General features: G+C 46.1%; 1 protein-coding gene across 1 annotated transcript in view; it reads left to right on the top strand.

Annotated features, from left to right (window-relative positions):
* The first annotated feature begins 14,284 nt into the window (after positions 1-14,284).
* BMP7 (bone morphogenetic protein 7) overlaps positions 14,285-22,715 on the top strand; it is a 78,998-nt gene continuing 70,567 nt past the window's right edge. Inside the window, exon 1 of the mRNA XM_089664023.1 lies at positions 14,285-14,913. Within this exon, the coding sequence (XP_089520149.1) occupies positions 14,529-14,913 (385 nt within the window). The 5' untranslated portion in view covers positions 14,285-14,528. The remainder of the gene's footprint in view (positions 14,914-22,715) is intronic.

The following is a 22,715-nucleotide window of genomic DNA, read 5'->3' as shown; positions in this document are numbered from 1 at the left end:
GTAGATCGCTGATGCCATGCAGGTCTCCTGCAGACCTGTCAGAATATCTTCTTGCCGTACTTTGATGTACAGTCAAGCAGATATTCTGACAGGAAGCTTCAATGACCTACCACGGTGCTCCACAGAGCCGTGGTAGTCCATTGAAAACTACAAGCCGACAGCTGCTAAGGCTGCCGTGACTTGTAGGCACTCATTCACAGAACTCAGTGAATGAGTGATGTGGCCGTGTGGGCGGAGCCCCGCAGGGCCGCACTGTTTTCAAATCTGAAAGTACGGGGAGAAGTTTCCCCGTACTACCTATCAGAGAGGGGGAGGCGGGCACGGCTGCAGCTATGGGAACATGTTACATGTTTCATCCTAAAAACGGGTGGGACATGTAACACGGGGCTGTGTGGGCGGAGCCCCGCAGGGCCACACTGTTTTCAAATCTGACAGTACGGGGAGACGTTTCTCCATACTACCTATCAGAGAGGGGGCGGCGGGTGCGGCTGCAGCTATGGGAACATGTTTCACCCTAAAACGGGTGGGACATGTAACATGTTCCAAAGATGAACTTATCCTTAAAGGCATGAGGTGGCAACCCTAAGGCCTACATAGCTCTGAGTGTAAACATCCGGACACAGAAAGTGTGTATGAGATTGGTTGTAGGAGGTCTTATTCACACGGGCCTAAAATAGCATACACCCGTGTAGAGGCGTGTTTACGGGAAGGGGGATGCACATATGTTCCATGCATTACCTCACAGGCTGTCCCATTCACGTCAGCTGCTGTGTCCCAATATGACATCCTTGGGGTGTGCGTGTCCCCCTGAACCCACCCTGTGTGCATTCACCTGCACCCACACAGATGTCATATTGGGACACAGCCCAGGTCATATCAGTGGGATTGCCTACACTGGGATGCACAGAACACCTGGAAACATGGTCCTGCATGGGCGTGCACCATAGCTATCCTGTGTGATCAAGGCCCAAGGACTGATGAAAACCTCCATTATGTTAAAGTGGTTCTAAAGTCAAACATGTTTTTTTTTACCTTGACCGCTTGCGGACCAACTGCCCGCAGGCACAGCATCTTACCTGTACATCGCTGGCCTCTTTGGGTACAGGGTGCCCGCTGATCGGCTGCATTCAATCACAGCCCAGAGCCCTGTGTTGACCATCAATACAGGGCTCTGTACTGAAAGAACAATCTCTCTGTTTCTTCTCCCTGCAACGCAGGGAGAAGAAACAAAGATGTATTTAGTAAAAAGCTGCACACATTACACACATTTAGGCCCCTTTCAGAGGGGGCGGACCCATTTAGCGTATCCGCTTGCTCAGCGGGGGGGGGGATCTCTTAGCTGATCCCCACTGTGGAAGTGGATGACAGGTCTGTGTCCGCTCTGCAGCAGACACAGCCTGCTGTTTTCTATGGGGCAGTCAGCTGGAAACGGACTGCCTGTCCATTTCCACCCAACTGTCATCCGATCCGATCTGCCAGACAGATGGGGATGAGATCCCCATGGGAGCTACTCTGTACAAAACCATTACACAGAGCAGGTATGTATAGCATGTTCGTTGTTTTAATTTAAAAAAAACCCAAAAAACTAAGCTTTATTGTCGCTTTAATAACCAGGCCTATTATGACATTTTTTGTTTACAAGTAAAAAGAAAGCCACCAAGTGGTAGGCCACGTCACATGACAGAGCGGGGTCAGCGCATGCTGAAGCGCACAGTGCGCAGAAGTCGCCAACTGTCTGCAGAGTCAATAGCTAAAGACCTCCAAACTTGGTGTGGCCTTCAGATGAGCCCAACAACAGTGCGTAGAGAGCTTCATGGAATGGGTTTCCATGGCCGAGCAGCTGCATCCAAGCCTTACATCACCAAGTGCAATGCAAAGCATCAGATGCCGTGGTGTAAAGCATGCCGCCACTGGACTCTAGAGCACTGGAGACATGTTCTCTGGAGTGACCAATCACGCTTCTCTGGCAATCTGATGGACGTGTCTTGGTTTTGCGGTTGCCAGGAGATTGGTACTTGCCTGACTGCATTGTGCCAAGTGTAAAGTTTGGTGGAGGGGGGATTATGGTGTGGGGTTGTTTTTCAGGGGTTGGGCTTGGCCCCCTAGTTACAGTGAAGGGAACTCTTAAGGCGGCAGCATACCAAGACATTTTGGACAATTTCATGCTCCCAACTTTGTGGAAAGAGTTTGGGGATGGCCCCTTCCTGTTCCAACATGACTGCCCACCAGTGCACAAAGCCAGGTCCATAAAGACATGGAGGAGCCAGTTTGGGGTGGAGGAACTTGACTGTCCTGCACAGAGTCCTGACCTCAACCCCATAGAACACCTTTGGGATGAATTAGAGCGGAGACTGCGAGCCAGGCCCCCTCCCCCGACATCAGTGCCTGACCTGACAAATGTGCTTTTGGAAGAATGGTCCAACCTTCCCATAGACACCCTCCTAAACCTTGTGGACGGCCTTCCCAGAAGAGTTGAAGCTGTTATAGATGCAAAGGGTGGGGCCAACTCAATATTGAACCCTATGGACTAAGACTGGGGGGCCATTAAAGGTCATGTCTGTGGAAAGGCCGGCGGCCCAATACTGGGGGCGATATAATGTACAATACATATCATATAATACACTAATAACTGAGTATGAATTCCTTTTACAGGCAGAGGCCAGGAAGCATGGCATAGAGAACAGTAAGCGCTAGATCCTTTTTTTTTTTTTTTCGCGGCCCCAGTGTGAGGGAAAATGTGAACATCTGATGGGTATCTATTACCTCGTGTCCAACGCAGTAAAAATCAGGATCTTGCTAAGCACATAAAACTTCTCTGACTCGTCACGAACGGCCCGGGCTGCGCATGGTAACAATTTCTGGCCAGATTTCATTTTTTTTAACCCCCCCCCCTTTTTCTCTAATTTATGGAGCTGGTAATGCAAAACCACTTTCTCTCCTCATGCAAACTGATTTTTGGAAGCAATTGTTAAATTGCTTCCATCGCTGGGGCTCAAGTTTGTTCTCTGCTGTTGAAGTTCATTTTAGTTAAACAGTCTTTTTCGAACATATGGTGCGCGATGTTATCAGCCAGTTGGACCGCTTCCATTGATAGGCGCGCGGCCAGGTATGCAAATGAGGCTGGACCGCTGGGGGAGACCATCTGCCAAGTTACGCGGGATGGATTCTGAGGCGGAATGTGATGTAACCAGCCTGGAGAACATGACAACCAGCGACGGGCTGTCAGGACAAAATGATTTCTTCTTGGTAACTAGATCTTAAAGGGCACCTGTGTTTAATTGTCAAGTCCTCGCAGCAGTTATGAGCTCCTGCCTTCAAAAGCCGAAATCCTGCCAGAAAGTTTGATTTCATTTTGGACAGAGAAGGTAAGAGGTAAGTCCATCTATTGTGAAAAAATGCCAGTGTTCACCTGGTGATGGGAAGCTGCAATTCAGGACAGGTGACTGATCTTGTTACTGCTCCTTGCATCGTGATCTATTGACGTTGCCAGTGGAAGTCTTCTGGACCCTGTGAGAACTCCCTGGGGACCCTGTGAGAACTCTTTGGGGACCCTGTGAGAACTCTTTGGGGACCCTGTGAGAACTCTTTGGGGACCCTGTGAGAACTCTTTGGGGACCCTGTGAGAATTCTTTGGGGACCCTGTGAGAACTCTTTGGGGACCCTGTGAGAACTCCTTGAGGAACCTGTGAGAACTTTTTGAGTACCCTATGAAAACTCAATGGAATCCCTGTGAGAACTCCTTGAGGAACCCGTGAGAACTCCTTGAGGACCCTGTGAGAACTACTTGGAGACCCTGTAAAAACTCATTGGGGAACATGTGAAAACTCATTGAGGACCCTGTGAGAAATTCTTGGGGTCCATGTGAGTACTCCTTGGAGAACCTGTAAGAACTCCTTGAGGACCATGTAAGAACTTTTTGAGGACCCTATGAAAACTCAATGGAAACCCTGTGAGAACTCCTTGGGGACCCTGTAAGAACTTTTTGCGAACCCTATGAAAACTCAATGGAAACCCTGTGAGAACTCCTTGAGGACCCTGTGAGAACTCCTTGAGGACCCTGTGAGAACTCCTTGAGGACCCTGTGAGAACTCCTTGAGGACCCTGTGAGAACTCCTTGAGGACCCTGTGAGAACTCCTTGAGGACCTTGTGAGAATTCCTTGAGAACCTTGTGAGAATTCCTTGGGGAGCCTGTGAGAACTCCTTGGGGGCCCTGTGAGAACTTTGTGGAAACCCTGTGAGAATTCCTTGGTGACCCTGTGAGAACTCCTTGAGGACCCTGTGAGAACTCCTTGAGGACCCTGTGAGAACTCCTTGAGGACCCTGTGAGAACTCCTTGAGGACCCTGTGAGAACTCCTTGAGGACCCTGTGAGAACTCCTTGAGGACCCTGTGAGAACTCCTTGAGGACCCTGTGAGAACTCCTTGAGGACCCTGTGAGAACTCCTTGAGGACCCTGTGAGAACTCCTTGGGGGCCCTGTGAGAACTTCATGGAAACCCTGTGAGAACTCTTTGGGGGCCCTGTGAGAACTCCTTGAGGACCCTGTGAGAATTCCTTGGGGACCTTGTGAGAATTCATTGGGGGCCCTGTGAACTCCTTGGGGACCCTGTGAGAACTCTTTGGGGACCCTGTGAGAACTACTTGGAGACCCTGTAAAAACTCATTGGGGAATATGTGAAAACTCATTGAGGACCCTGTGAGAAATTCTTGAGAGCCCTATGAGAACTACTTGGGGTCCATGTGAGTACTCCTTGAGGAACCTGTGAGAACTCCATGGAGACACTGTGGCAACTTCTTGGGGACCCTGTGAGAACCCCTTGGGGTATCCTGGTCTTGATACCAGTTTCCTTCGGGTAGTCCAGTTTCCTCCCACATTTCAAAGATACGCAGGTATGTTACATGGCTGCTGTATAAATTGGCCTCTAGTAAGTATATGCATGTGTGTATGTATCTAAGATAGGAACCATAAGCTGGCCACAAATGGTTCAGACAGGCAACTGGTTGAAAAAAATGAAACTGATTCCACCATCCACACATTCAATACGGATAGGGGAATCCTCCCCGCTGTCTCATTTCATTCTGACAACGGGACTCCCCCCCCCTACCAATAGAATAGCCTAACCAATTGGCTGCAACGGCTGATTGAGCAAAAATTTACCAACGAGCTGGTTTATAAGAAGTCGATCAACATATCAACGTCTCATAAGCAGGAACAGCCATACATGGATCGCAATTTAGCCAATTCCTACCAAAAGGATTGCTAGATTTTGAACTGCGAATTGACAGAGTGCTGGCTAAGGATGCAAAGGCAATCCGAAATCCTTTTGGGAAGCAATCCCCCCCACATCAGTACCCAGCAACAGCCTTGAAGCCCATTCCTCCGAAACGCATTGGTTCGATAGACATGTTTACATTTTTTGATAAACGTTCTATGAACCCTACATCAAAAGTTGCTTTTTCTGGACACTGCGTGCTGCTTCCTCTCCGCCCAAACCATGGCAGATATGGAAGATTCCTGGTTTCTCTGTACTCTAATGCAGAATAACACACCGTTCAGTCAACGGGAAGCACCCACGCTGTCACTAATGCAGGCCATAGACGGGTCGAAAATCGGCCGGGAAAAAAAAAAAATCGGCTGATTTTCGCACCATTAGTAGGTTAATTGGTCGGCCATTTTTCGGGGTTTTGGCACATTTTTTTTTATCGGTAAAGTTGGAAAATTTGCGGCGGATTTTGACGGCAATGATGGGCAAATCGTTTTACCGATAAAAAACCTGCGCATGAGCCGTGACCAGTGGCGGATTGACAACTCATGGGGCCCCCGGGCAATAGGGGATCATGGGGCCCCTGTGTCATGTGTCCCAAACTCAAAAAAACCTATGGAAAAGGTACCAGGGGCATCTCATGAGGCCCCCTACTGACCCTGGGCCCTCGGGCAGTGCCCGAGTTTCCAAATGGTCAGTCTGCCCCTGGCCGTGACCTGCAAGAAGAAGAAAAGAAGCAGAATAAGAAAAAGAAGAAGAAATAGAAGAAGAATTCCAGTCCGCTATTATAATTTATATGAAAAGTCTTGTAGTTGCAACAATGTATCCATTTGTATCCGAATAAAAACATCTGTATCTGTAATGGATACATTGTTGCAATCGCAATACTTTTTCATGTCAAATATTATAGCGAAGCTCTCTGCAAGGGACAGAAGTAATTAAATGTCGGCCGTAGACGGGACGAAAATCTGCGGATTTTTTTTTTTTACTGTTGGTGGTAACGTCGGCCGATTGAACGACCAATTTTTCTTTTTTTTTTCTTTTAAAACGTCCGGTTTTCGACCCGTCTATGGCCTGCATAAGGATGGCCATGGACAGATCAAAACTTGCCCACTTCAGTGGTGTCTGCTCGAATTTCGGTGTGTGTTTGTCTCTGCTCAACAGAAGTCAGTTGTTTGATCGGCTTCTGTTGAAGTGACATGCTGGAAAACTTCTGTTGATCAGTGGCTGTAGCCGCTGATCAGTGTATCCACTTGCCGATCACAATACATACATATACGTTGCAGTATGCAAGTGGTTTACCGGAATACCCCGGTATCTTTTTTTTTCCCAGCTAGCAGCTGGCTCTTTAATGAAAACGGTCCGGATGCCTTCCCGCCACTTGTCATTTCATCTGTGAGAAATGATCCTACGGTGCAGCCGGCTGGACACAGAACGGAAGAGAGACCAGATCATCTCTGATCGCCTCTATGGCCTCAGAGGACCGGAGCGACGGCATGACGTCACTTCCGGTCTAGGGCAGATGTAAACTTTTTCTTTAAAAGCAAAAGATCATAAAAAACTTCATCTTTTGCTTTTAAAGGTAAAGCAGAGATTTGGGGTCTTTTTGACCCCAAATCTCTCCATATAGAGGACCCGTCAAAATAAATAAGAAAGGAAAAAACATTTTAAAGCGCCCCCATCCCTCCATGCTCGTGTGCAGAAGTGAATGCATATGCAAGTCGCGCACGCATATGTAAACTGTTCCCAGCACATGTGAGTTATCACCTCGAACGTCAGAGCGAGAGCGATCATTTCTAGCGCTAGACCTCCTCTGTAACTCTAAACAAGTAACCTGTAAACTTTTTTAAAGCGTCGCCTATTGAGATTTTTAAGTACCATAGTTTGTCGCCATTCCACGAGTGTGCGCGTTTTTAAAGCGTGACATGTTTGGTATCTATTTACTCAGCATAACATCATCTTTCATATTTTACAAAAACCATGGGGTATATATTGTAGGGTTTTTTTAATTCAATAAAGTGTATTTTTCCAAAATAATTGCGTTTGAAAACCCGCTGAGCAAATACCATGTGACATAAAAAATTGCAACGATTGCTATTTTATATTCTAGGGCCTCTGCTTAAAAAAAAAATAAAAAAAAAAATATATGTGTGTATATATATATATATATATATATATATATATAAAATGTGTGTGTATGTATGTATAGATAATATTTGGGGTTTATAAGTAATTTTCTAGAAATAAATACTGAAAATGCTTGGTCTTTAAGTGGGTATTTTTACAGTGGTGAGTCCCACTGGCAGAAGAATACGATGTCCAGGCAGGGAGGATTCCTCCATTAACCTCACTTGTGGGAATGGAGGAATCTGTTAGGCCCCTTTCACACCGGTGTTCCATGTGTTTCTTTTTCATCTGTCCGTTTACAGATGAGAAACGGACACCCATGTATTTCTAAGGACTAGCGGATGTAAACGGATGATCATCTGTTTATATCCATTAATGTTCGCAACTGTTATCTGTTTTTCTAAGGGAAGAAAACCCTATTTTTCTTCCGTTTAAAAAAAAAAAAAAGACAAAAAAAAATGTAAACTGATAAAAAACGGATGTAAGCGGATGAAAAACGGATGTAAACGACATAATGTCCATTTTTGTATTGGTAAAGGATGTAATAAAACGGATGTAAACTGATGTGACTGGACTGAGGAAAAAAATGGAATGCCTGTGTGAAAGGACCCTATGTCTTTTCTGAAAAAAAAAGAAAACAAATAAAAAAAAATAACTGCCTACGGCCAGCTTTGTTAGCTTTATACGTCTACGGCCAGCTTGGCTAGCTTTATACGTCTACGGCCAGCTTGGCTAGCTTTATACGTCTACGGCCAGCTTGGCTAGCTTTATCCGTCTACGGCCAGCTTGGCCAGCTTTATCCGTCTACGGCCAGCTTGGCCAACCTCATACATCATGTGACTGGTGCTGAAGCAGCCGCAGGTTCACTTGGGTTTATAGACTTCACATGGCAGCCTCCCAATCCAGCTGCATTTTGATGCGATCGAATAACCATCTAATGTCTGTGCGTTACCTGCAGATACCACCAGCCAAGACTTTACGGGGGAAAATGGTAAATGGACAAGTGAAACCAAAAAACAATGTCCGACTGCTATTATTATCCAAAATTGATATTCCGGGGGCTTTAGGTGTCTGCAGCATGACCCCCCCCTCCCCAAAGGCTAAACCCAGACACAGGTGCACGGGGTGCGATCTGTCTGACTATGGGCAAGTTTTAAGGGACACAGCGGGATGTGGGTTCAGAGCTCGGCCTCTCCTGTAGGAGTAATGTGGATGATCCGAGGGAAGCTGAGCTCTGCAGTTTGTCTCCCAGCTCTCTGGATTACAGGAATGTTTTCCTCCAACAATCCTTATCTTCTGAGTTATTGTCAGATAAGAGAGTGTTGCATCACAGGAAGGATCTGCAAATTCCCCACTGCCTCTCTGACCGGCTCCTTTCCATGGGCCGGCCAGATGCCTGGAATATTCAGGGCGCCTTGGATCAAGCTGCCTGTGCTGCAGAGCGTACACACAGGTGCTTCAAGGGAGCGCTCCTCAGTTTTCTGATATTTTTAGCACTTGGCTCAGTGACTTGTACAGGAGGACACAGCACTGATTGGAAATTTAGAGTCTGTCTGATATCAGCCACAGAGCAACAGATTATCCATTATCAGGACTTTTGGATAAAGCAGCCCTCGGGCTCTGTCCTACGGCTGGTGGAGAGCATGTATTTAAAGTTGTATTAAAACCCAAAACCGAAAAATGTCATATATTGCAGCTTAGCAATCATGAGATGTGGCGGCTGCATTAGTTTTCTTTTATTTCCCCTGGTGATCTGGCCAGTAACACACCTCCTGTATTAGAGCACCCCCACTCTGGATGAAGGGGCACCTTTGGACAGAAGCATTGTCACTTTGGGGGGGAGGGCATTGTTAGATGGACTAGAATGTTTAGATACACTAGCAAATTGAAGCCAAACTCCAGCTCACCATAGATGGTTTGTTTCTTTGTTGCCGGCCATAGATGGTTTGTTTCTTTGTTGCTGGCCATAGATGGTTCGTTTCTTTGTTGCTGGCCATAGATGGTTCGTTTCTTTGTTGCTGGCCATAGATGGTTTGTTTCTTTGTTGCCGGCCATAGATGGTTTGTTGCTTTGTTGCCGGCCATAGATGGTTTGTTTCTTTGTTGCTGGCCATAGATGGTTTGCTTCTTTGTTGCTGGCCATAGATGGTTTGCTTCTTTGTTGCTGGCCATAGATGGTTTGTTGCTGGCCATGGATGGTTTGGTTCTTTGTTGCTGGCCATAGATGGTTTGGTTCTTTGTTGCTGGCCATAGATGGTTTGCTTCTTTGTTGCTGGCCATGGATGGTTTGGTTCTTTGTTGCTGGCCATGGATGGTTTGGTTCTTTGTTGCTGGCCATAGATGTTTCTTTTTTTGTTCAGTCAGTGGGCTGATTGGAAAAAAACCCAAAAAACTAACAGATTCCTCCATCCACACAACCGAGGTGAATGGAGGAATCCCCCCAGTTTGGACAATAAATCCTGACAGCGGTACTCTCTGTCAGAATACGCTGGTCAGCGTTTGCAGCTGCTGATCAACAAAGGTTTTACAGCAGGGAGAGAGGAGCTGAGGTTAGGGGTTACGTTTACTAGTTAGGTCAGTCTTCCTCAACCTTTTTACCACAGAGAAGCCTCTAAAACAATTATCAGGTCCCAAGGAGCCCTCAATAAATCACTTCATTGAGGTCCCATGGGAAAAAAGCCCTCTTACATTGGGGGTCAGTGGGAAGAATGCCCCTTACATTGGTGGTCAGTGGGAAGAATGTCCCTTACATTGGGGGTCAGTGGGAAGAATGTCCCTTACATTGGTGATCAGTGGGAAGAATGTCCCTTACATTGGGGGTCAGTGGGAAGAATGTCCCTTACATTGGAGGTCAGTGGAAAGAATGTCCCTTACATTGGAGGTCAGTGGGAAGAATGTCCCTTACATTGGTGATCAGTGGGAAGAATGTCCCTTACATTGGTGGTCAGTGGGAAGACTGTCCCTTACATTGGAGGTCAGTGGGAAGAATGTCCCTTACATTGGTGGTCAGTGGGAAGAATGTCCCTTACATTGGTGATCAGTGGGAAGAATGTCCCTTACATTGGTGATCAGTGGGAAGAATGTCCCTTACATTGGGGGTCAGTGGGAAGAATGTCCCTTACATTGGGGGTCAGTGGGAAGAATGTCCCTTACATTGGGGGTCAGTGAGAAGAATGTCCCTTACATTGGTTGTCAGTGGGAAGAATGTCCCTTACATTGGTGGTCAGTGGGAAGAATGTCCCTTACATTGGTGATCAGTGGGAAGAATGTCCCTTACATTGGTGATCAGTGGGAAGAATGTCCCTTACATTGGGGGTCAGTGAGAAGAATGTCCCTTACATTGGGGGTCAGTGAGAAGAATGTCCCTTACATTGGTTGTCAGTGGGAAGAATGTCCCTTACATTGGGGGTCAGTGGGAAGAATGTCCCTTACATTGGTGGTCAGTGGGAAGAATGTCCCTTACATTGGGGGTCAGTGGGAAGAATGTCCCTTACATTGGGGGTCAGTGGGAAGAATGTCCCTTACATTGGTGGTCAGTGGGAAGAATGTCCCTTACATTGGGGGTCAGTGGGAAGAATGCCCCTTACATTGGTGGTCAGTGGGAAGAATGTCCCTTAAATTGGTGGTCAGTGGGAAGAATGCACCTTACATTGGTGGTCAGTGAGAAGAATGTTCCTTACATTGGGGGTCAGTAGGAAGAATGCCCCTTACATTGGGGGTCAGTGAGAAGAATGTCCCTTACATTGGTGGTCAGTGGGAAGAATGTCCCTTATATTGGTGGTCAGTGGGAAGAATGCCCCTTACATTGGAGGTCAGTGGGAAGAATGTCCCTTACATTGGAGGTCAGTGGGAAGAATGTCCCTTACATTGGAGGTCAGTGGGAAGAATGTCCCTTATATTGGTGATCAGTGGGAAGAATGTCCCTTATATTGGTGATCAGTGGGAAGAATGTCCCTTATATTGGGGGTCAGGGGGAAGAATGTCCCTTACATTGGGGGTCAGTGGGAAGAATGTCCGTTACATTGGAGGTCAGTGGGAAGAATGTCCCTTACATTGGAGGTCAGTGGGAAGAATGCTTCTTACAATGTTGGTCAGAGTGTAGGCTTGCCACCTCATCCCTTTAAAACCGAACCCATATTAGGTACACAGGTTCTGATTGAGGTGGTAACTCAACTTACTTCGTGCACTAAATTAGCCTCAGAACCTGTGTACTTAATATGGGTTCGGTTTTAAAGGGATGGGGTGGCAGCCCTATCAGAGTGCCTCTTTTACACGCAGCTGAAAAGGTCTCTGGTGTCATTCTGCTGCATTTTCTGAGTGGTGTTGGTAATTCCCTTATCCCCTCTATCTCGTTCCAGGCACCATCAGATAGGAGGATAGTCAGCCACAAGTCAAGGAACCCTAGCAACCTCTGGAGCAATCCTAGGGTAAAACTGCGGTTAATTTAGGGGTTAAGTAAAGGTTATGGGTTGTAATTGTAATTTACACAACTATAAAAAGATTTGATCCCACAGTTCTGGCTCTGAAGCGGGAAACCCACATGGTGGACCTTCTAGCTGCTTTCAGATGAGGTGCATGGTGGCCACAGAGTCCAGGGCGGAGCCGCAGACAGTTTAACAAAGGAAATGCAGCTTTGCATATCAATTAGAGGCTCCTGTCTCCTGTCTGGAATGTGACAGATTACTCCAGGTGATAGTGGATTGGCTTGCATTTGCTATTAGGCAGCCTGCAGACATGACATGGGGTCTGGATTATGCAGGATATGCCCGCTCAGTTGACATGCATGCTTACATCAATGGAGGAGAGACTGGGAGAACACTCACCGATCAGCAAAGACAACCCAACCTAACCCGCTGACAAGGCTCAGCCAAGGAACATCTACCACAGCCAGATCTATATATATATATATATATATATATATATAAAAAACACCTTTGTAATAAGCCCTATCCTGGCTGATAATGTCACTAGGGGTGCCTGATAAGAGCTACACACTGGGCTGAGCCAGGCATGCACCTTTACTTCATGAAGATCATACAGAGTGAACATGCTGCAGCCTGATGTTCCTATTTGTGCCACAAAATTCTAATTATTATTATACAGTATTTATATAGCGCCAAAGGGTATGCTCAGCGCTGTACAGTAGCGAGGGGGACAGAACATGAGACAAGACAGTAACAAAACAGTACACGGGGGGTTCGAGGGCCCTGCTCTTTCGAGCTTACAATCGAGGATCAGTGTTGGGGTTATAGGGAGGATCAGTGTTGGAGTTATAGGAAGGGTGGGTATTGGGGTTATAGGGAGGATCAGTATTGGGATTATAGGGAGGATCAGTATTGGGGTTATAGGGAGGATCAGTGTTGGAGTTATAGGAAGGGTCAGTATTGGGGTTATAGGGAGAATCAGTATTGGGGTTATAGGGAGCATCAATGTTGCGGTTGTAGGAAGGGTCGATGTTGGGGTTATAGGGAGGATCAGTGTTGGAGTTATAGGAAGGGTCAGTATTGGGGTTATAGGGAGAATCAGTATTGGGGTTATAGGGAGGATCAATGTTGGGGTTATAGGGAGAGTCAGTATTGGGGTTATAGGGAGAATCAGTATTGGGGTTATAGGGAGGATCAATGTTGGGGTTATAGGGAGAATCAGTATTGGGGTTATAGGGAGGATCAGTATTGGGGTTATAGGGAGGATCAGTATTGGGGTTATAGGGAGGATCAATGTTGCAGTTATAGGAATGGTCTGTGTTGGGGTTATAGGGAGGATCAATGTTGGGGTTATAGGAAGGGTCAGTGTTGGGATTTTAGGGAGGATCAATGTTGGGGTTATAGGAAGGGTCGGTGTTGGGGTTATAGGGAGTATCAATGTTGGGGTTATAGGAAGGGTTGGTGTTGGGGTTTTAGGGAGGATCAATGTTGGGGTTATAGGAAGGGTCGGTGTTGGGGTTTTAGGGAGGATCAATGTTGGGGTTATAGGAAGGGTCGGTGTTGGGGTTATAGGGAGGATCAATGTTGGGTTTATAGGAAGGGTTGGTGTTGGGGTTATAGGGAGGATCAATGTTGGGTTTATAGGAAGGGTTGGGGTTATAGGGAGGACCAATGTTGGGGTTATAGGAAGGGTTGATGTTGGGGTTATAGGAAGGATCGGTGTTGGGGTTATAGGGAGGACCAATGATGTTATAGGAAGGGTCGGTGTGGGGGTTATAGGAAGGGTCGGTGCCAAGATTGCATGGATAATAGTAGAGAACTTTGGGGTAATGCATCCCTGTTTGCAACAAAATCTCGGCACTAAAGCCAATAGAAGGAATATTGGTGATAACACTTGTGTAGCTCCTACAATTACTGAGTGATCGATCGATCAGGGTTTCCTAATTGTTTTGCTTTGAATAGCTTCTGATTAGATCACCTCTATACTCAGCTGTTTCTCTGGAAGGGATAATTGCTCTATTAATGACATTGTCTGAAAAATCGGAGAATCATCAGACTGATATCTCTCCTTAGAAGATCTTCTACCTGGAATTGTCCTATGGTGGTGCGCCATCACCCCATCTGTGAGCACATTATGGGGCATCATCCGCCCTGGGCAGGAGCGCTCCTTCCACCGCTGCTCTCTCTTGCTCTGCCCGCTGCTCCCTTAGTTCTGCCCGCTGCTCTCACCTAGTTCTCCCCGCTGCTCCCCTAGTTCTGCCCGCTGCTCTCTTGCTCTCTCCGCTGCTCCCCTAGTTCTGCCCGCTGCTCCCTCATCCACCTCCTATTCTTGCAGCAGAGGAGAGCATTGCTGCCTTCTTACGAGCGGTGCTGACCTGAGCTCAGTCTCTGGGACCCTCCAGAGAAGTAACCTGGTGGGATCTGGCAGCGCATTAAACTTTCTTTCTTTGCTCGCACTCCCTCCTCCCAGATCCCTTCCCCTCCCATCACATTCAGCCTCCTGCTGCCTCCTCTGCCTTCACAATCCACCAGGAACTGGGCAGACTGGTCGGGTCCCACTGGTGCGGAGATGGCCGGCTTCAGCTGATGCTCAGGAGGCCACCAGCAGGCTCCGATCTCCGATGGTTCTCCTTGGTCGGATGGCCCTCTCTTTATGAACTCCCCTTGGGATAGAAGCGCAGGTGCTCCGATCTTCTCCCTACACCTCCAGGGGAAATGAAGGGTCCTCTGAAGACCACGTCCGCGGTGCTCTACCTGCTCTTCAGATTCCTCCTGGCCGACTTCACCTTGGACAATGAGGTCCACTCCAGCTTCATCCAGAGAAGGCTGCGCAGCCAGGAGCGGCGGGAGATGCAGAGGGAGATCCTTTCCATCCTGGGCTTGCCGCATAGACCTCGGCCACACTTGTATGGGAAGCAGAACTCAGCCCCGATGTTCATGCTGGATCTGTACAATGCCATGACGGTGGAGGAGGAAGAAGCTGAAGGCTTTTCTTACCCTTATAAACCCATCTTCACCACCCAGGGGCCACCACTGGCCAGCCAGCAAGACAGCAACTTCCTCAATGACGCTGACATGGTCATGAGCTTTGTCAACCTAGGTAAGTCCCAAGGGGGCAATCCTACACTTCTTTGTAGAGCAGTCAATTAAAGTCCCCAGGGACTTCTGATGGATGGGAGATTAGTAGATATCTTCTACTTGGCTTTGCACTTTGTGGGAGGAATTTTGTTACCTTTCAGCATATACTGGGCTTTGCACTTGCTTTCTGGGGGGATTTTTGGTTCATTCTTGCCAGTGGTGGGCTTTGTATTTGCTTTATGGTGCATTTTTGGTTCATTCTTGCCCCTGCTAGGCTTCCTACTTGCCTTCTTGGAGGATTCTTGCCTGTGCTGGGCTTTGTACTTTTTCCCTTTTTTGGGGGGGGGTGGGGAGGTTGGCTCACTCTTGCCCATGCTGGGCTTTGCACTTACTTTGTGGGGGGATTTGCGTTCCTTTGAGCACATACCATTTGCTTTGTGGGGGGGGGCATGTGCTTGGTTCCTTTTAGTATATATTAGGCTTTTCACTTGATTTCTGAGAGAAGTTTTGGTTCATTCTTGCCCATGCTGGTCTTTGCTTTGGGGGGTTGGTACCTTTTTTAGATCATACTGGGCTTTGCAAACAATTTCTGGGAGATCTTTGGTTGATTCTTGCCCCGCATCTTGCACTTGCATTGGGGGGTGCCCTCCCTTTTTTTTTATTTTTTTATTTTTTTTTTTTTTTAGACCATATTTGACCTTTGCAATTCCTTTTCTTTTGTTGGGGTTTTTGGTCATATTGGGTTGCGCACTTACATTGGGGGGGGATTTTTGGTTCCTTGCAGCCCACCCCACCATAACCTGGCTGGTCATACACTCTAAATGGATGTGAACTGCACAGCCTTGTCGGTGCAATTCACAGTTGGGTTTCTTCAAGTGCATTTGTAAGCTTGAGCGTCTGTGTTGTAGCCCAGCTTTTCTCAATAATTTTTACCCAATTAATTTTCAGGTTTCAGGGACCTACTAAAACCAATGAATCAGTGGTCCTTAAGAGAAAAAATCTTACTTTGGTCAGTGTGAGGAATGCCACCCCCCTCCCCTTTTAAAGTGGTGGTTCGCATTCCATTATTACAGACAACTAAATAGTTCTCTGGTCTCCTATTGCTGGCTCTGCCAAGTGACATTGGCCCTGGAACTCTGCAGGAACCATCAATCAGCCACTGTTCAAGGAATCCCTGGCAACCTCTGGAGGAACCCTGGTTGCTCTTTCAGCCAATGGAAAGCTACTTACTTGGCAAGGATAGGCAAGACGTGAAAAAAAAGTGCTTGTTGGGCAACCAAAAAGCACATGACTAGGCCCCAAGGAAGATCTTGTAGGCCCCTTTCACACTTGAACCAGGTGTCTTTGGTGGTTTCTCTGGCTTTTCTTTGAGGGTTTTTTTTTTTTTTTTATGTCCGCACAAAATGATACTTCAGGTGTGAACAGGCACCATTGACTAGAATAGGAATCCTGATGTTGAATGTTGAAGCCCCTTGGGAATCACGCTTCAGATAACTCAGGTGGAAAATGGACCTAAACGCTTGCATGTAGCTAAGGGACTGTAGGCTCATTAGTTTTTTCTGTATGGTGTTGATGACCAGCATCAGAGTAACAATATAGGTGATTTTTAAAAAAATTAAAATAAATTTTTCCATATTCCCTGCGTTTTGATGTTTTATCGGTGCGATTTATGCAGGCCATACATGGTTCGTCCGAAAAATCGAAATGTTGTTTGTTCTGTAATCCATTGTTGCCACCAATGATTTCGAAAATCGGTCCTCTTTTTCACAAATTTTCCAGCATGCCCAATAAACGAAATGGGGAGGAACCACAAAGATTGGCCGATGCCATTGCCCCAGTAACAGAGCGAAAATCATCAGATTTTTTTCATACAAAAATCGTTCGGAATGCCAACCATGTATGGCCTGCATTAGAGTGGCTGGCAGAGTTTCCCAGTTGTTGGAAGCTCCGCTCACGTAGGAAGCTTTTTTTTCTTTTCCTTCAGTCCACCTTACCATCACCATTGGGTTGTACTGTTGTGAATCGATTTGTAAAAGTACAAATTGCAAGCCGTAACTAAAAAGCGTTTTTACCTGGGAAGGCGCAGCCAGTCGCCTGTTTAGAGCCATTTCGATGTTGCAAAGAAATTCATTTTCTTCGTTGGGAAAACAAACGATCCAGCTTTTAGCTGAAAATGCGCCAGTATGATAGCGTCTGGAACATGTGACCCTATCATCTACCCCGCTACCTGCATCTAGGTGGGAAGGGTTTCTTCATGTTATTTTGATGCGTTCTAAAGAGTGCAATCGCATTTAAAACACAATTTTTTTTTCTTAAAACTGCAAACCAAAAAAAGAAAAAAATACTTTGTTACATTTTATTTGAAATTTTCAGTAGTTTTAGATTTGACTTCACGGAGATGAGATTAAAATTTGATCACGGTTGACGTGATGGCTGTTTTTTTTTTTTTTTTTTTTTTCCCCTGCTCTCGATTTTTTTTGTTTCTTTTACATCTTTCAATAAACTTTATTGGAAGCTGTCGGTTTATAATGTAGCTTATCATCCTAATTCTGGTGGTCTAGCCAGCTTAAGGCCTGGATCACACCACAGAAACGCAGTACGGATGTGATTTCTACATGCACATTTTTTTTTTTTAGACCATATTTGACCTTTGCAATTCCTTTTTCTTTTGTTGGGGTTTTTGGTCATATTGGGTTGCGCACTTACATTGGGGGGGATTTTTGGTTCCTTGCAGCCCACCCCACCATAACCTGGCTGGTCATACACTCTAAATGGATGTGAACTGCACAGCCTTGTCGGTGCAATTCACAGTTGGGTTTCTTCAAGTAATTTTTGATGCATCGTGGTGTGTGTGTGTGTGATGTCCTTCCTTTCCTTCCCTTTTTCCTTTCCTTCCCTTTTTTCCTTTCCTTCCCTTTTTTCCTTTCCTTCCCTTTTTTTTTTTTCCTTTCCTTCCCTTTTTTTTTTTTTCCTTTCCTTCCCTTTTTTTTTTTTTCCTTTCCTTCCCTTTTTTTTTTTTTCCTTTCCTTCCCTTTTTTTTTTTTTCCTTTCCTTCCCTTTTTTTTTTTTTCCTTTCCTTTCAATCAGTATATGTGCTTACCAGTCCATTGCGTTTCAATGCATTTTATCACGTTCCGTGCAGAGAAAAAAATGCGCCATGTTCTAGGTTTTTGTGGGTGGTTTTTTTTTGCTTCTCCTACTGGAACACACTGGATCTGACCGCAATGGCGCAAATGATGCCATTGGAACCCATATAACCTAGTATCCATGCATTTTTTGATGCAAGAAAAACCACACTGGAATGCATGTGGTGTGAACCGGCCTTCACCCCTGGTTCAGATCTGTGCGGGTGGATTCGCATGAAAATGCGTGCAGCCGCACCACCCGCACAGGAATGCTGACCCGCGGGTGGGTGCCATTAGTTATAATGGCACTCCGCCCGCACTGGAAAACGCAACCATAATGGGAACCTCGGCTGTGTTTTCAAAAGAAGTGCCGGGACTTCTTCCCTGTGTGGCACGGGAGGTCCTTCAAATGAATGGGCTCTCATGACCGTGCAAAACGCGGCCCGCACGGCCGCATAGATGTGAACCCGGGGGTTAGGACCCATTCACACCAGATGCAGTGGGATGCATTTTTTTTTTTTTTTTTTAATGCATTCTCTTTGCATAGACGGTCCAATATAAATGTTGGCCAATGAGTTCACACCATTGCGTTGTGGTGCGGTTGAAAAAAAAAAAAAAATACAGCAAAATGCGTTTTTATGCAGGCCATAGATGGGTCATTTATCAGCCGAATTTTCGTCCGCACGAAAAATCGGCCGATATTCACGCCGTTAGTGGGGCCAGCCCGTCGGCCGTTTTTTGTGGATCTTCTCGTTTATTTTTATCAGTCATGCTGGAAAATCCCCGAAAAACGTTTTTCGTGGACATTGGTGGTAGTAACGGCACCAGCCGATTTTTCGTTTATCGGCTGACAAGTCGGCTGATAAATGGCCCGTCTTTGGCCTGCATTACTTGGCACATAAACGCATATAAGTGCAACACGCTTAAATGCAAATGGAACAAAAGTAAGTTTTTGGTGACCCGCCATTTTCCCTGTGCCAGAAACACCCGTCGACTTCGCCCCTTTTTTAACGCCCGTCAACTCCTATTTTTGCTGGGAAGCGGATGCTAGTGTACACATGCCACGGCTACAATGCTTTGCTTTGAATTCTACCCCCTGATGTACTTGGTGGACACTACCACTCGCCGAACGAAGCGAATGGGGCCCCTCAGTTGTGCACGATGCATGCAGTTGCAGTGTGGTCAGGGGCGGACTGACAACTCATCGGATACCCAGGGAATAGGAAATCATGGGGCCCCTGTGTCCTTGCCCACACTCAAACCACACCCAAAAAAGCCTATGAGAGGTAGCAGGGGCATCTAATGGGGCCCCCTGACCCTGGGCACTCAGCCAGTGCATAAATGGTCAGTCCGCCCTGGATTGTGGTATTTCAGCATCCAAGGGGTTAAAACGGGCAATTAAGAGGCGACACAATGCCTGCCTTACCGCCTGTTAAATGCTCTCTGAAGAGCAAACTGAATGCAGGTCGCTCTTCACAGAGCAAAGCAGGTGTAATAACGGCCTTCGAAAACAAATGTCCCGCGAGTACTAGTAGGCGCCTGTCAAACGCGTGGAAATTTATGAAAAAAAGCGCAGTTTCTTGCGGAAATGGCCCCTTTCTGAAAGCGATATGAATGAACAAAATGCAATTCGTTTTTCTAACTCGGTTTGCAAATGTAACAAACAAGTTTTTTTTTTTTTTTTTTTTGTGTGAATGTGAAGACCTTTCTGATCGTATGCTGCCCTTGGTCGTTGCAGCGTGCCAGAAGCGGCGCAGCCAGAGCGCGTTTTGTTTTTCAGGTGCATGACTGTATCAGACACGGTCCCAGCAGTCCTCGGATTGTACATGACCCGACAGGTTTGTTCTCTCCTTTGAAGTCCGTAATTACTGTATAGGATGAGAAGGGAGCAGGAAGCTGGGAGCTCAGCAGAGTTCAAAGCAAGGCCCTCGGTGATTCACCCTGCAACATGAAGCGTGAATGGACACAGTCCCATTAGGCGGCATAATAACATCTTTCGAGCTGCTTTGCCAGAACCCCTTCTGTGCCGGAGAGGCCGAAACCAGATGATGGCCGGCTTCAAAAGAGCGAAGAAAATGAGCAGAGGGGGGCGTTCAGTGTACATTGGATAGGATTTCATGGGATGAACAAGTGCAGATATGACGATAACTAAAGGAAATGTGTTTGTTTTTTTTTTTTTACTTTTGAAAAGAGTGGCGAGGGATTAGAACCCCTGTCCATTTTTTATTGCTGCTAGGGGGGATTCACCCCAGAGACTGAAAGAAAATTCCATATTTTGGGTTGTCACCAATCTTCCAGTGGGGACAGTAGTTCTGGTGACAGTACTTCATGCCATTTGAATTGGTTGTTTAAGTTTGTCCATATATTACATAGGTAGCTATAAATAAAATTGTCCAGAGATGGTTTGTGTAGTACCGGGATTCTAAACACAAGGCCAGTTTACTGCCTCTCAGACTTTAGGAAGGCTGGACTGTACCTAGAAAGAGCGGGAGGAATAGTGCCCCTTCCTTGGTGTCAGTGGGAGGAATAGTGCCCCTTCCTTGGTGTCAGTGGGAGGAATAGTGCCCCTTCCTTGGTGTCAGTGGGAGGAATAGTGCCCCATCATTGGTGTCAGTGGGAGGAATAGTGCCCCATCATTGGTGTCAGTGGGAGGAATAGTGCCCCTTCCTTGGTGTCAGTGGGAGGAATAGTGCCCCTTCCTTGGTGTCAGTGGGAGGAATAGTGTCCCATCAGTGGGAGGAATAGTGTCCCATCAGTGGGAGGAATAGTGTCCCATCAGTGGGAGGAATAGTGTCCCATCAGTGGGAGGAATAGTGTCCCATCAGTGGGAGGAATAGTGTCCCATCAGTGGGAGGAATAGTGTCCCATCAGTGGGAGGAATAGTGTCCCATCATTGGTGTCAGTGGGAGAAATGGTACCCCGTCATTGGTGTCAGTGGGAGGAATGGTGCCCCGTCATTGGTGTCAGTGGGAGGAATGGTGCCCCGTCATTGGTGTCAGTGGGAGGAATGGTGCCCCGGCATTGGTGTCAGTGGGAGGAATGGTGCCCCATCATTGGTGTCAGTGGGAGGAATAGTGCCCCATCATTGGTGTCAGTGGGAGGAATAGTTTCCCCCAATGTTATTTGTCTTCTCAGAAGTGTAAGATGGGAAATAAGTGTATATTGATTAGTTTGCATGAAAGTTATAGTGTCTAAAATCTATGGGATATATACTGGAGTGGTTTTTTTTTTTTTATTATATAAATGTGTGTGTGTGTATATATATCTTCCTGTTCTGCCTCAATACTTCAGATATTTCTTGGTTGTTCTACTCTTCCTTTCCTTCTAACCTGATCTCCAATGCAGGACCCACGATGCGATTCAGATGCTGTTATAACGGACAATACCCCCCCCTTAAGTGTTGTCAGTACCCGGAAGGTGAGCCACCAGTGCATATGGATGGTTACCCTGCCTGGTCCCTGACTTGTGCAGGCTCCCTCTGCCCCACATGACAGCTAAAGTATCTGTAAATCCTCCCCTTGTACAACAACCCATTCAGTTCAACATAGAAATGAAAGGAAAAACGTTTGTTTATAGACATAAAAAACATTATAAATCACATTCTCTCTGTTCTAAGCTGCATAAGAGCTGGGGGGAGGAGAAACAGCAGGACACTAATCTTCCCAGTGAATGGCTGTGCAGGGTGGTAGGAATGTGTCATTACAAGTCTGATCATTTTGAGGAGAGCAGGCCGAGTACCCAGCACAGCTAGAGGATTGATTGTGCTGTGCTCTCATGCTTAGTGTGGTCAGTTTTGATAGGAAATCGGAGGGTCTGACAGGAACGCCGGGGATTTCACACAAAGGAAGCAGTGCAAAGCGAACCGGAGCCTTCTTCATACAAGTACATGGGACAGCAGACACAGACCAGGAATGGGAAATAGTGGGCTTACATACTCCTTTTTAAGGTTTTCTCTCTTTTGGTAAAAAAAAAAAAAAGTCAATGATAGCATAAAAACATTTTTTTCTTTGTTTACTTTAGGCCATTTTCTCTTCTAATAGTTTTAGGCTATATTTTTCTCTTCTGGTTGAATCCTCTTGCGTTGTAGTTTTAGGCTATTTTCTCTTCTGGTTGAATCTTCTTGGGCTGTAGATTTAGGCTATTTTCTTTTCTGATTGAATCCTCTTGGGCTGTAGATTTAGGCTATTTTCCCTTCTGGTTGGCTATAGTTTTAGTTTATTTTAATACCATTAAGCCATTGTTTTCGGCGATTTGTTCTGGTCAAATGTTCTTGTGTCATTGCTTTAGGCTGTTTTCTCTTAGGATTGAATGCTCATGGCGTATTGGGGAATGTTTGCATCACTCTGCGGAAGACAACTTTGCAGAAAATAAAAGTTTGCCCATATTAAAGCACATTCACAAAGGATTTTTTTTAGTTGCAACTGAAGAGGGAATACTGGTACAATCGCACTAGTGGTGCACCGAAATGAAAATTCTGAGCAGAAACCGAATATTCAGGATGAAAAATGAAAGACTGTTTTAAATTTATAGTGTGTGTGTAATTGTATTCAATTCTTTAATTCATATTCTGAATTTTAATATGAATTTAAAAAATATAACTTATTGAACGTAACACACAAAAATAGGACAGAAAATAAAATAAAATGTATACATTGGAACTTAAATACTGTAGCACTGTCTTTACCTTGATGTTAATAGG

This window comes from Staurois parvus, unplaced genomic scaffold (genome assembly GCF_062004578.1).
Source record: "Staurois parvus isolate SC_StPar_1 unplaced genomic scaffold, SC_StPar_1.0 ptg001812l, whole genome shotgun sequence".
Taxonomy (NCBI): domain Eukaryota; kingdom Metazoa; phylum Chordata; class Amphibia; order Anura; family Ranidae; genus Staurois; species Staurois parvus.
This window is presented reverse-complemented; position numbering and strand designations above follow the sequence as displayed.